We start from the raw sequence: 15031 nt of genomic DNA on the forward strand, positions 1-15031 counted from the left end.
TATCGGTTTGATATTTGCAGCTATAACAGCTTCAACTCTTCTGGGAAGGCTTTCCACAAAGTTTAGGAGTGTGTTTATGGGAATTTTTGATCATTCTTTCAGAAGCACATTTGTGAGGTCTCACAGTCTCTGCTCTAATTCATCCCAAAGGTGTTCTATCAGGTTGAGGTTAGGACTCTGTGCAGGCCTAGGTGCTTGGTGTTATGCACCTGAGGCCGTGGAAGTGATCGGAACACCTGAATTCAACAATTTGGATGGGTGAGTGAATACTTTTGGCAATATAGTGTATCTTCAGCTCTGCCGCCTCCAGCTCGGCCTCCTGTCTTTTCCATACATGATAGCAGGTCTCACTACCATCATGTAAACCTTCTCATTCACTCTTGCTGCTATTCTTCTGTCACAAATCCCCCCTGACACTCATCTCCACCTGCTGCACCCTGCCTGCACGCTCTTCTTCATCTCTCTTGTGCACTGTCTGTTGCTTTGGATGGTTGAGCTCAGGTATTTAAACTCATCTACCTTTGCTACCTCTACTCCTTGCTGCTCTGCTGTTAGCACTTCTCTCCCTCTCATTAGCATGCATTCTGTCTTGCTTCTACTCACTTTCATTCTTTCAATAAAATCAAAAATTCAATAAAAAAAAAATAATAATAAAGTTAGTTCTATAGGTTTTTTTGACAGTGACACATTTTGGTAATTTTGTCTCTGTGCACCACCACAGAGAATTTTAAATCAAACAATTAAGATGTGACCAAAAGTGCAGAATTTCAGCTTCGATTCAAGGGGATTAAGTAAAGTGTTGCATCTGTTTAAGAATTAAAGGCATTTTTATACATCGTCCTGCATTTTCAGAGGCTTAAAATTAAGTGAACAGTTGATTGAGAAGCAGTTTCATGGATGAACAAGGCCTTTTCTGTTATGTTTGGAGGATGAAGATGTGCAAACCCAAATGCACTGATGCACACAAATAAAACCGTTTATTAAGGCTGATTAAATCCCAAGAGAGAGAGAAAAAAAAAACTAAACTAAATATGGCACAAGGAATACACTACAGGAATGAGCAGGAAGGACAGACCACACAGTACATCAGGACAAAGAAAACCAAAGTCAGGCTTTAAATACACAAGAGGTAAATAGGAAGATGGGAAACATGAAGTTAACTCTAAGCCAAGGGAAGTAAAAACCAGGAACAAGACACATAAGATAACAACAACCAAAATAAAACAGGTAGCAGCATAACTGGGGGAAACCTGAAACAGAGACAAAGACTTAATACAACAGACTTGATAAAAGGAGCACAGGGGAGGTGGGATAAACTGAAAGTTAAGGAATTAAATATAAACTATATCTTTAACCATAAAGAGAGACTCGGTGGCAGAAGGCAGCAAAAACTAAAACTAAGAAAACCTAAAGTTTAAACTGAGAATATAATCATGAAAAAACCAACCTGGAAATATCTGCTACATGAAAAGAATCTAAAACTCAAAAATAAGTCAAAGCACCATAAATAACCAAAATCAATCAGAGAGACAGAAAAACTTTAGGAGTGACCAAATCACATTTTTTAAAAAGAAGGAATGTACCGGCCAGATCAGCAACAGCAAAAGGCCTGGAAGACCACAGAAGACATGGTTAAGAAAAACGGCTTCACAACATCTGACCAAGTCAAGAACACTCTCAAGGAGGTCAGTGTCATTGTCAAGGTCGACTATCAAGAGACGGCTTCATGAATGGAAATACAGACGTATAAGGTGTACAGGTACAAAGCACAGGTAACACTCTAGAACAAGAGGACCAGATTAGACTTTTCCAGAAAAATATCAGCTTTGAAAAAAAATCTTTGGACAAATGAAACCGAGATTAACTTGTACCATGGGTTTTCATTAGTTTCACTGTTGATGTTTGTTTTAAATATTACTATATTATGGAGAGTATGGCTGAGGGGTGACAAATACTGTCTATATTATAATAATAATAAAAAAGACCAAAACAAACACTTAAATTACACTTTGGGCCCTTTAGTATCAACTGAGCATCATTTACATAACGTCATCCCTTCATGACTTCAATGTACCCATCGTCTGATGGCTGCTTCCAGTAGGATAACGCACCATGTCTCAAAGCTCAAGTCATCTCAAACTGGTATCTTGAACATGACGATGAGTTCACTGACCTCAAATGGCCTAAAGTGAACCTTTGGGGCGTGGTGGAAGAGGAGATTCAAATCATAGATGTGCAACTGACAAACCTGCAGTAACGGTGTGGTGCTGTCATGTCAATATGGAACAAAATCTCTGAGGAACGTTTCCATCACCTTGTTCAATTCATGCCGTGAAGATTTAACGCACTTCTGAAGGCAAAAAAGGACCCAACCCAGTAGCATCAGCAGTGCTAATATTAAAGGAGCCAGTGAGTCCAATTCAAAAGAAAATAAAATTTCAACACTATTAAAAGTGTGATCAAGCTCATGTGATACAACTGAAAACTCCAGCCCAGCTAAAGTGAAACACACTGATGAGATTATTTGCTGAACTGAAATGCTGAATCTCAAAGTTTTAATCTCAGGATATTGCATAGTATTGATTTCCTGAAAGCATTTTGAGATAGATCACTCCCATTTGAGGAGGAAAAGCAGAGGACAACCTCAGTTTCTATCCAGAAAAAAAAAAAAAAAAAAGAGAGAGAAGACAACACAGTTTTCAGGAATATTTATTAGATTTTTTTTCTTTTGAAGCCAGCTTCTTCAATCCCAGAATCACAGAATTTGCAACTTATTTTACCAATTGAAACACTCAATTACAAAAGATACTCTGTATATATAAGATTATAAATGTTGCACAAAGTCAAATGTCAGCTGTAATATGAAGTTTCCATTGTTTGCTATTTATCCTCTCAGAGACTTCCTCTCAGTCTCCACCTCAACACAACAAAAATAACCAAATAAAACCGGTTTTTACGCACAGCAGGTGACCTGTTATTATAGAATTGAGAACAATAAGAGTCCATTAAACCCCCAATTTAAAAACAATCAAAAACTTCATCACCTCATACATTGCACCAAAACCCATTCATGTAACACGTAACACCTGCTGAGAGGAGTATTTTCTGAAAGGCTTTCAGCAAAACACATTAACTGATCTTCATATCATCTGTATGGGCAAATCCAGCAGGCACATGAAACCAGATGATATAAACATCAAGAGTCTTTTTTTTTTTCTGTGCTGAGGCAATGCTGACTTAAATTTAGAAAGACATAATTAACATAAAATAAACTATCAAATATATATTTATACATATATATATCAGCTAGAAAATATAACTCTTATCTGTTTCATTATATTGCATAGATAAGTGATCCTTCATCACCCAGCAGTGCACCACTGAGGGGTTATGTACTTATACATTCACATCAGTTTCCCTCAGTTTCCCTGAAAATAAACTAGGTGATTCTTTTCCCACAGTAAACACAATTATGTTCCTTTATTTTGTCCCTCATTCTTCCTGATGCTACAGAAAACAAAACACCACAAATATTAACAAACAGTTCAGAAATGATCAAAACAAACAACAAAGTTGTTCAATAAAATGATGGTGACCTCATCACATGGGCAATTTTGGCGAAGGTGACTGGCTTCTACCGAGGGCAAGACTCATCTGGAAAACAGAGACACGGAGATGGAAGGTAAATACGGTGAATCTAGGATTATCATCTTGTTACATTTTGTATTTTGGGATATTCTCATTCACCAACAGTGACATTTATGGCTTTGTGAGAGCCGTAAATGCAACCATACCTTTCCATGTGCTCTCCAGTATTTAAAGTAGTATCTAATTTTGGGGTGGCTGTAGTTCAGGAGGTAGAACAGGTCATCTGCTAATTGGAAGGTTGGTGGTTTTATCCCTGGCTGCACCAGTCTGCGTGCCAAATTATCCTTGGGCAAGATACTGAACCCAAAGTTGCTCTCCGATACAACCGTCGGAGTGTGAATGTTACATAAAAAAGCACTTAAGCTTAGAAAGTGCTTACATGAATGCATGTGAAAGAATGAATGAGGCATGTTGCATAAAGCGCTTTGAGTGGTCAAAGTAGAGTAGAAAAGTGCTATATAAGAGCACTTTTTATTGTTCGTTTTCATTTTATCAATCTTGCCCTAATATCCGAACTGGTGCTCTGGTCAGTTTATACAGTGAAGTTATATTTTCATTTATTATATTTTTCCTGTTGTTAGAAAACTGCATGAAAAACTAAAACCTTAAAATAATGTTTCAGTTTGTTTCTATCTTGACATGCAGATCGTTACCAATACTAACATAGATTAATGCCTAGAGACATATTATTTTGCTGCAATTAACCTCCATTTAACCTTCTCTTTTGTTGGATTAACTACCCTGACAGGATGTATTGACTTGCAGACAGTCAGCAGAGCAAAGACATATTTAAAAAAAACAAACAAAAAAAAAAAACATACTGTCAAGTTAGCACCCAAGATAACACATGTGCTAGCTAGTTATTTTTCAATAACTAAGGAAATGTTTAATCCTGGAAAAAACAGTGCCCAGAAAAATATAAACTTCTCCAAAACAGAACAGTGACCTGCCAAAATCTATAAGATGCTTAGAAATATATATATTTTAAATGTCATTATCCCCTCAGCAGCAAAGCTAGCAGCTAACTGACTTAAAAAAAGTGTTTTTTGCTGCTTAATAAATCTTATTTAATGAAAAAAATTGTGTGAATACTAGCAACAACGTGCTAGTAACCCCGCAAACATGGCCGAAATGATAACGTCATCTCTATGGTCAAAATCAGTCGTGGTAAGACTGCAAAAACTCAACCGCAAATGGATGGATGGATGTTAAAGCTTGAAAAAAAAAAATAGATTTGCAATCCCTAAGTAAAAATTTTGGGCTAGCATCTCAAAATTTTGATTAATGCTGGGTGAAATTTTTATTTATTTATTTTTTTTCATTTTTGGCCACAGCGGCCTCCATCATCAGTGGAGAGAGACAGGAAATGGGGGAAAGACACAGGGGGAAGACACGCAGGCAAATTGGCAATGGGTCGGGACGCGAACCCGCGCCGCCCGCACCGCAACGCGGCATACACATGTGGTTGCCGGCCCCACCACCAAGCCACCCAGGCGCCCCATATTGGGTGAAATTATGACTTAATATTTCAAAGCTTCCAAGTTATGCATGCTAAATTTTGGACTTAACTCAAAATTGAAGTTAGATCTGTTGAAATTTTGACTATGTATAGCCTGTTTTCATTTTTAAGCCATTTATATGTTTAAATATGTCTAAATTCTCTCTCATTTGTTGAATGAGGAATAATGTTGGACTGTTACAACCATTATCGTTCTGTCCCAGATGTCAGCATTATAAGGATGCAACTACTTAAACTACAAATTTTCTCTTGTTAGAAAGTAATAAAGTCATCAAGAAGTCAAGAAGTACCTCGAACCAACGTTGGGGTAACAGCCACGATGTTGATTCAACCTTAATTTTGGAACTATTTTTCAACCGTTAGATCAACACAAAGTCGCCAGCCAAATGTTATTTTACATCAAAATGTTTGCATGCAAACAGCACGTACACAGCACATTTTTTTAGTGCATACTAGCTTTAGCTTGTCTCCCATGCAAAGAGAGTAAAAAGATGGTTGCAGCCACTGAAAATGGCTCTGATCTCAGTAAACAATTTCCTGTATGGGTTTATGGGCTCAGTCACCGATTTTGAATCATACTGAATAAAAAATGAAGTTGATTTTATTAATTTTGGTCATTCCAGGAAAGGAGAATCTAGTGTACACTCGTGGGTAACAACCTGTGACTGACAAGTCAAATCTACCTCTCACTTGTCACATAAAGATGGCTACAGCAATCTATATGTGACATCTTTTCATTAATGAAGATTTATTTATTCACCACCAGCAAGTCACCAACATTTTGCTTCAGAGATTTTTTAAAAAGCTGGGCACTGTGGGGGGTTTTTAGCACACATTTCTGAGAAAAAGTACTAATTGATACATTTGTTGAGAACTATTTTATCTGAGGATTAGTACACATTTGGAGTCACTCAGAAAAAGTACAGTGCCCATTTTCTTCATACTAAAGAAACATCATAAATTATATGTCAGTGGTACAACAATGAAGAAGTATATTGTCAGGCTTTCTTGTTAGGATCAGTACATTGTTGGTTTGGATCTCTTTCATGGGATTTGCCAACTATAAGAAAAGGCCAGGAGCCTTATCTGGAGGCACTCAGCCTTCTTCTGACCATAAACCAAAATTCAACATCTTATCCTGCGTGAAATCCAAACCCACAGAGTTTCTCAGGAGAACGCAGACATCTGTAAGGCCGAATACAATCTCACTAAACTTTGTGTTTTTTGAGAAGGGGGTGACACTGACCCACTTTTATACGTGGTCCTGTTGCAGTTCCCATACTCTTCATGTTCTTCACCACGACCGCTCCTCCCTCCGCATCACCCTGCTCCTCCTGCACCTCCTCTCCCTGCAGCCTCTCCACACTCCCCAGGTCCTGAGAGTGGGGCTTGAAGGCCTGCATGGAGGCCTCTGATGGGTACTCGCATACCTGCTCCACCTCACTGAAACACACCTTCCCCTGCAGAAGTAAACACAGAAAGACATGGTTATGCTTTTGATAAATTACATTTCAACTAATCTTTAAGGGTTTGTGTTTGTTGCTTTATGTTAAATACAACTTTTCAAAATGTTCTTAAAAATATATTATTATAGCAATAACCTTCACCTTAGGGGTGTTGTGATAATTGTTTAGTGATAATTAATGATGATGATTGATTAATACCTGTTTGGTAAACATGAGAACACACACTGCAGACCTGGAGATGGTTTTGGTCTCAGTGAGGTTTGGATGCTGTCTGTGTAATTTTAACTGACAGCACGGGGCTTAACACAGCAGAAATACTCCGTCTGTAGAAGGACTTACTGACTGAACCTTTCGTGCACTCAGTGATAAGTGATTCTGATGCATATTCAGCAGGAGAGGCTGAAACTGAAGTTCTGGTTTGCCACTTCTCTTACACTGATGAAAAGGAGAACAAGGCCCTGCGGTGCTCAGCCCGTCTCCACCTGGCCTGACAGGTGTTTGAGTTTGTTTACTCGACGGCCGGCGTAGTGTAAACAGCAGCACATCCCCACAGCTTGTTTTATAATAACAGTAGCTCAGCTCTGAGGCCTAGATGTGTAGTAAACACACTCAGAGGTGCAGACACAATCAGCACGGAGGCTGCTTCGCCCTGGGTGTGGAGAGTGTGCGCATAACAGCTCTGGGTTAGAGAAGCTGGCATGCTAAGGCACAGTAGGCTAATCCTTCCTCCCTGAACCTGATTAACCCAGGCACAGCAGGACAGCAGAAACACCCAGTGACACGGGGATAGGGAAAAGAGCAAGAAGAAGAGCCAGAAAGGGGGGAGTTTATCAATTAGTGCATTGCTGCATTTGATAAAACATGAGTGTGTTTAAGGTCACATCCAACATAAAGAAACACAATCTATGGAGGATTGCTTGGCAACATAAAGAAGGACATCTACCATTTCTGGATATATTTGATGCTAGAAAACAAAAAGAGGTGCAAATATGAAGAGAAAACTCCCCCTTCTGAACCACACGATGGCGTGGTTCAGAGGGGGGAGGGAAGGAGGCCTGACGTCAAACCGTCTGTAGGGTAACAACGTGAGAGCAACAGGTGGTCAGAGAATCACTCAGTGGTCATCACTCACTGTGGCTAAAGAAGGCGGTGCTTATAGATGGAGGAAGGGAGACAGATTTACATGACTGTGGTCCTGGGAGTGAAATGAAGGACTTATTGTTATTATTATCATGGAGATGTATTCACATAAATTATTGTTTATCTAATTGCAAGTAACAGTTATGCTATCTGGGGACATAGGTTTCTTTTTCACCCTTAACAGGTAACAGGTGGTCCTGTGTTGCAACAGGTTTAGTGTCTGAGTCGCATTTGGCAACTTAAAAATGGGCACTGCGTCACTTCCCTGTCGGGCTCTGTGTCGTGTTTGGAGGAAGTTTTGAAAGAGGAAGTGAGCAAAAAACATGCAGCGTGACAGGGAGTTTCTGTCAGACCAAATAACAGGCCTTTAATCCTCTCAGTATGACTGTCAGTTTTCCTTCATTGCAATTTCTCTGCCAATGAGGCACTCTTTGATCTGTCTGTAAAACTCTCTCTCGCTCTCTTTTCCGTCTCACGCATGCCGAGCTTGCAGTTGGCGGGCTGCTGTCAGCCGTATACAGTGGAGGGTCAGCGTGGTCAAAAACTGTCTGCCAAGACTTTGGTCTAACAACCCAAACCCCTGCTAGGAAACAGCCAAGAAGACACAAAGGGAGATTTGTGTGAGAGGCTGACTCAACAGAAATTACCGAACTGGTACAAGGGAACAAGGAAGCAGACTGAGAGGGGGTTACCAATAATCACAGCCTTCTAATAGTCAGTGAAAGATGTCAATGCAGACAGGTTTATCTTCACAGGACGGTGAAAAAAGGTTTATTTCTGCCCTGCTTAGCAACTCTATGTCATACCAACTCATCTCCCACTTGCTCTCAAACAACTGCTGGATTCACAGAAGCTAAAAGAGGAAACAGAACATTTAACATGAACTCCAGGAACATTCATTTGCAGTTCCACAGTGCACACAAATGTGATCTTGCATGCGTTCACAGAGAGAAAATGTCATGTTATGTAGGTAGAGAACATGAGACAAAAAACTGCGGCTTCCTATTCAGCTTTTTTTCCTTTCCTGTGCAGCCTTTCTGCAGACGCCTAAAAGGACTAGTATAAAGTACTTAAGTTATTCCAGTTAACACCAATCATCAAGCACTTCGCTTTATCTATGTGTGGGTTAGTATGTCTCTTTATAAAAAAAAAAAAAATCATACACCTACAATTTGAGTAAAAGATGTAAAGTGCGGTAGGTCGTTATCACAGGGTAAAAGTCACAAGTCTGCACAGCACGAGACCGCAGAAGCAAATGGTAAAGGAGATCACTCGAGGACTTTATGGCTAAGAATCAAGATGTCGTGCTTGATAAGGCCTTAACCAGCTTAGGTCAGTCTCTGTGACTCTACTCAGTCAAAGGGGATGTTCTCTCAGTGAAATCAGGCAGGTGACACAGGTGATAAACTTTGGTGTATCTGATGAACTTTAAAAGCATATGGAGACATGTTAAAATTAAAAGTAACAAAATAACTACAGAGTTTCCACTCACCCTTTTTGGGGTCCCTCGATTCTTAACCAGACAAGACTTCTCCAGATTCTGATATCCACCAATCACCTCAATTTCCTCCACGGTTGGGTACTTTTTCTTCCCCAGCTCGGCCACAGCGGGGGCTGCTTGGGTCTGCTGCTGTAATGGGGACTTTGCAGAGGAGGACACCGTCTGGGTCTGCTGCTGTAATGGGGACTTTGCAGAGGAGGACACCGTCTGGGTCTGCTGCGCTGGGGTCTTTGCGGGGGTCGACACTGACACCGCAGGCCGTGCCGTGGACCCTGCTGTCCCTCCTATGGAGGACTTTTTTGGAGTGATTGTCATGGTGGTGCCTCGCTTCACTTGGCCCCCAGAGGCACTCCTGATGGAGAAGAGCACAGGCATTGCAGTGGGTGACGGAGACACACTCGGAGACTGGGCAGGAGATGTTGAGCTTGGGGAGGAGGCCGGGGTCGGGGCGCAATCTGTGGCTCTTTTAGAATGGTCTGGGGATTGGCTCCTGAGATATGAGGGGGTGATGGTGATAGTTTGTTTTCCCTGAGGTGTTGGGGAACAAACACGATCAGGAGAGACTCTGGGGTTTGGATCTGGTGTTTCCTGATCCTTCTCCTGGGCCTTGATGTCATCCTTTATCTGATGAGCTTTGAGATCGTCCTTTATCAGCTGGCTCCGGTCGTCACCTTTTTTCTGCTGCTTTAACACACCTCTGGGGCTTTGCTGTCCTTTCGTCTCTCTGTCCTTCAGAGAAGTGTTTGATGAAGACTTCAGCGCTTCCTGCTCTTTCAGCTGAAACTGCTCAATCTGCTGCTGTATTGTCTGAACCCCACAAATGTCATCGCCCGCCAACGCTTTGCTGTCCCCCTGCTGTGAGTTCGAGATGATTGGCTTCACCTTAACAAGGTGCACAGATGATGAGATGTCCACTGTCCTCTCCCTCAAATACAAGCCTGACCTCGAACCCACGGTTTCCAAGTTGTAGATCCGGCTCATGGCTGCGAGGGAGTTGGGAAGAGGCGGCGAAGGAGAGAGAGACTGTGCAAAATCGAGAGCTGATGTGTATTCCTCTGCCTCCTCCTCAGAGAGCTCCTTTCCTTCCTCCTCCTGTTCTTCTTCCGTGCTCTCGTGTCGGGCCCCGTGGCACCTCTGTTGCGCTTCTACATGTTTCAGGGGGTCGTCTTCATCCTCGGATATCTGAAGGCCTTCAGAGGTAGCTTCGGAGGCTGCAGTGGTATACTTGCTTGTCACTTCCTCTCTTCTGACAGCTTGTGACAGTGGGACAGAAACAGGAAGCTGAGGGCAGGTTTTCAACACGCCAACTTCCTGTGTGACGTCAAACGCAGTCACGGATGTCTGCGCTGCTGCTTCTTCCTGTCCCTGCTCTGTTTCGGACGGCCTCTTCTGCACGTGACCTGTAGCTTCCCACTGTTTTTCGATTTCAGTTCCCCTCTCCTCGTACCGGTCCCCCACTGTCTGAGTATCACTAATCTCTGCAGCCTCACTTCCTTCACTCTGTCTCTGCTTCTCCAGCTCTCTCTGTCTGATTTTTTCTCGCAGGGACTCAATGCGGCTTAAGGGCTTCCCAATCCTCCAGCTATCCCTCCTCTCAACCCCTTGACCTCCCTCCCAGTCTTGCCCCTTGGTGCATTGACCCCCAGTCTTTTTTTTCTCCATTTCTTCTGCAACGTAAAACACAGTCCTGGGGATCTGAATCTCCACGGGGCCTGGAGGGATCCCACTGGGTGCGCTCCTTTTTGGAGATCTGGGGGTTAAATCGTGGCTGAGGTTTTCTGATCCTCCTGGTTGTGCATCCTCTTTGGTTTTTTCTTGAGCAGCCTTGAGAGCCCTTTCTCCTATCTCGTTGTTATAAGAAGATGTGTCTACTATTTTTTCTATTTTACTTAGAAGATCCTCAGCATGTGGGGAGAAAACAGACTGTGTTAAGTAAGGCCCTTGTGGTCTTGCACCACTCCACTCTGCACCTTTATGGAGGGCCCTGTCTGGGACTGTAGAGCCTAGACCGGAGCACTCAGTGAAAGCTGAATCATGTCTGCAGTGACTCTCAGCATCTAGTGCAGCAGCGACATGACTTGCTTCAGATGTACTTTCTAGTCCACCTTTACTTGAAGTATCTGTTTTCTCACAAACTTTCACCTCAGTCTCTCCCCCTGCCTCTGAATCTTTGTCTACATTCAGCTCCCTTTCCAAACTCTTCTCACCTGTTAGTTGCATCACCTCCCTATCAGCTCTTGCTTTCCCATCCTGCCTGATCGGCACTCTTCTAGCAAATGATATTCCCTCTGTGTTTTTAACTGACGCCACCGTGAACCCCACGTCCCCGTCTGCATCGCCAACCTTCTCTGCCGCCCTCTTGTCAACAGCCTCGACTTTCTTAAGCTGGATACACATTTCCGACTCATTTCTCCTGACCTTCTCATCCTCAGTTTTTATTCTGTGTTTTGCAAATTTGTCTTTCTCTAAAAGACGTGCACACCCCATCTTCGCTGTGGTTTCCTTCCCTGAGCTGGTTATATCTACCCACAGTGCCACGCTCCTCTCCGAATAGATCCTCTCACGCATTTTCCTCTCATAAAATCCTTCACCTTCACCTATCCCGTTCTCCTTAGCACAGATGACTCGATCAGAGAAGCTAAACGAACGCTTCGGCACGCCTTTCAGCAGCGTATTCTTTCCGTCTGCTTTCCTCTCCTCGGATTGTTGCTCATCCTGATCTCCTGAGTATTTTCTCCTCCCTGGCTCAAGGAAATTATCAGAGCTTTTGGATCGGGACGGTGGCTTGGGGTGCTCCCCAAATTTACTCAGCAACTGACTGACTCTCCCTCCTCTCTCCACAAAAACATTATCATCCAAGCTGTCCTTCCTGCTATCTTTATTAATAACTGTCGCCTGGCCCCATGGTCTCTCTTTCTCTCTCAGCCAGGACACGTCTGTTCTCAGCTCCCTGCCTATACTCTCCCTTCTTGCGTCCATGCTGCCCTTCATATCTCCGTCCTCTCTCCCTTTCCCCCCTGCACTTCTCTCTTCAGGGGAAGCTGAAGGCTTTATGATAAGAACTTCAGAGGCTCGGATCTCTGTGACACTCCCTCCTCCAGCCAAGATCTCCCTCAGGTCCATCTTCACGCCTTTCTTCCCCTGGTAGTCCTCTTCCATCTTCTCCCGCTCCGCCTCCCTCCATCTACCCCTTCTCTCATCGCTGCCTTTCTTGTCCTGTTCAATGATGATGATGTTGTCAGCTCGGATGGTCCGAAGACACGGACCAATAGGGGAAAGTGAAGAAGCTGGTGAAGGGGTTTCTTTTTCCTCTGTGTCTTTTCTAACTTTAAGGAATTCCTGCTCCCTGACTGCATCCTTAACCAACTCTTTAAGCTGACTTTTGTCTTTTTCGCATCCCTCCCTGCTATTCTCTCTGTCTCTCCCTTGACTCCTGTCCCTGCTCCTGTCTTTTTCCCTTCCCTCACTCCTGTCCCTAAACCTCTCTTTTTTCAGCTCTATATCCCGTCCTCTCCCCAACTCCCCATCTTGACTCTTGGGGCTTAATTTGTCTCTCTCCTTAACTTCTGGCTCATTTACTACTTCTGAATCCCTGACCTTCCTCCATGCGCTCTGTGTAAGAATAAATGGGTTTTCATGGACTGGAACTATTGTTTCTACAGACACCTGACTCACTGATTTGGGATCTGCATCTAGCCATTGCCCTGGATCTGGACTGAACGACAGCTCGCTTCCCAGATTAACTGTTACGGAGCTGTCTGTGTCGCTCAGACCATCAGAAGTAGATCTGACATCCACCTGCAGCAGACAGCCATCTCTCTCCCTCTCCCTGTCACCCAAACTCTCCTGCTTTGCCTTCCTTCTCTGGATGATCCCTCGCTTCCAAGCTGGCATGCTGGCAAACTTCTCCTCCTCCTCTTTTTCCCTCCTCTCTCGCTCCTCCTCCTCTCTCCTCTTTTTCTCCAGAAGGAGTTGTTTCCATTCTGGCAGAGAGGAAACAGACATAACAGAAAAGGTACCCACTTTTGAACAAAATGGTTCCTTTTCAGAGTTTCTGGGAATCGTCTGCAGAGACAGAAAATGATAAAATAACATAAATTTTCTTTCTAATAAATGTGCAAAAATTAGACTTTTGGCGCATATAACTGAAGCGCAACTACACATCATGGTAATGTATTTGTAAAGTTTAATAACGTAGAGCATGATAGAAATCAAAGCACACATTTGCAATCAATTTATCTGCACATCTTAAAAAAATTAATAATATAACAAAGGTCATCTAATTAATTTGCAGCACATTATGCAAAACCGTAATTGTAATATTTATAATGCATTTTTAAATATAACTCACCCAAACTCCTGTTTTTGCAAAAATATCAACGCACCCACGTCGACTTTACATCTCCACTTATGCTTAATGTGTTCCACTCCACGATGCAAAATCTGCCTGTAACGAAGAGATTAATCCGTCCTGGCAAAATGCAAGTTTTAAAAACGATCAGCGACCCAGTCAAACGACCCCGGGGACCCGAGTGCGCATCAGAGCAGAAAACGCCTCCGTCCTCGGTGCGGTTGTAAATATTTCCAGCTTGAGAGCTGCAGCGCTTTAATCCGATAATTACATTCAATTCCCTCTGGAGAGTTTAGTGGCACACACCATATTGTCGGACCTAAGAAAAGGCATTTAAAGCACACAGCCGTCTGCCCGGCCACCAACCCTCCCCCGCCTCGGCTCACCCCTGCCGCGTCCCGCAGAGCTAATTGGTAAGGTGGTGGAGGAGGAGGGCGGTGTAACGGGCTGTGGTGTCAGCATGCAGAGCTGCAGCGGGACTTTACTTGAAGCATAACAAGCAGCATAATCAACTCATCCCTAAAACTACCGGGACATTTCCAGTCCTGATTATTTGCTTTTTATGCCAAAATTCTCCCTCTAGTGGAAAGAACAGAAATACTCCAGAAGATTCAAGTACTTAAGTATGTTTACCTCCTGGGACCTTACGTCCTCTGTAGTGGGGACACACACAAAAAAATTAAAGTGAAAGATACTTTTCCCCTCGGTTCTCAGGAGGTTATTTAAAGTACTTCAACGTACTTGGAACCCGTTTTTAAAATAAGAGAAGTGAAAACGGGTATAGTGATACAAAAATATACAGTCCTGCATAAAAGTCCTCAGTCACCCACGATTCATTTATATTTTGATTAGGAAAACGGGAAGTAGACGTAAGGATGTAGATATTGAAACAGTGCTGACCGTGTGGCGTGTGAAGGTGGTGAGGACCCAAATGCAGGACGCAGGAGTAGGCAGAGGCGAACAACAAAAACGAGCTTTATTGTGGCTAAACACAATCAAATACATACCACCCCCCCAAAAAAAAAAAAACCGAAACTGGGGGAAGAGAAGAAAAAAAAAATAGGGAACGCGAGCGCAACAAGGATCGGATAAGGGGCAGACTGAGACAGTAAATACACAGGAGGGTGATTAGGGAAGTGGAGGCAGCTGAGGCAGAGCAGGTGCACAAAATGACACTAATTAGACTAAGGGACGTAACACTGAACACAACACACAGGGAAGAGGAGACTGTCAAAATAAAACAGGAAGAACCCAAACATGATACAAACGTATACTTGACACCACATAGAGAGAACACAGACTTGACACAACACAGGGAGACAGTCACACTGAGGAATCAGACACAGGAAACTCCACACAGAGGGGAAGGAAACTATTATTATATTATTTAAATATAACTTGATTAA

General features: G+C 42.9%; 1 protein-coding gene across 2 annotated transcripts; it reads right to left on the reverse strand.

Annotated features, from left to right (window-relative positions):
* Window positions 1-2693: 2693 nt before the first annotated feature.
* Window positions 2694-13849, reverse strand: ppp1r18 (protein phosphatase 1, regulatory subunit 18). 2 transcript variants are annotated; one of them, XM_030740965.1, is made up of 4 exons: window positions 13626-13849; window positions 9266-13339; window positions 6418-6627; window positions 2694-3654 (listed from the first exon to the last, which is right to left on the reverse strand). In XM_030740965.1, the coding sequence occupies exons 2-4, from the start codon at window positions 13277-13279 to the stop codon at window positions 3601-3603; spliced, it is 4278 nt and encodes a 1425-aa protein (XP_030596825.1). In that variant the 5' UTR covers window positions 13280-13339; window positions 13626-13849; the 3' UTR covers window positions 2694-3600. The 2 variants fall into 2 exon arrangements, with proteins under 2 accessions (XP_030596825.1, XP_030596826.1); XM_030740966.1 differs by having other exon boundaries at window positions 6414-6627.
* Window positions 13850-15031: the final 1182 nt, after the last annotated feature.

Source organism: Archocentrus centrarchus, chromosome 11, assembly GCF_007364275.1.
Source record: "Archocentrus centrarchus isolate MPI-CPG fArcCen1 chromosome 11, fArcCen1, whole genome shotgun sequence".
Lineage (NCBI taxonomy): Eukaryota > Metazoa > Chordata > Actinopteri > Cichliformes > Cichlidae > Archocentrus > Archocentrus centrarchus.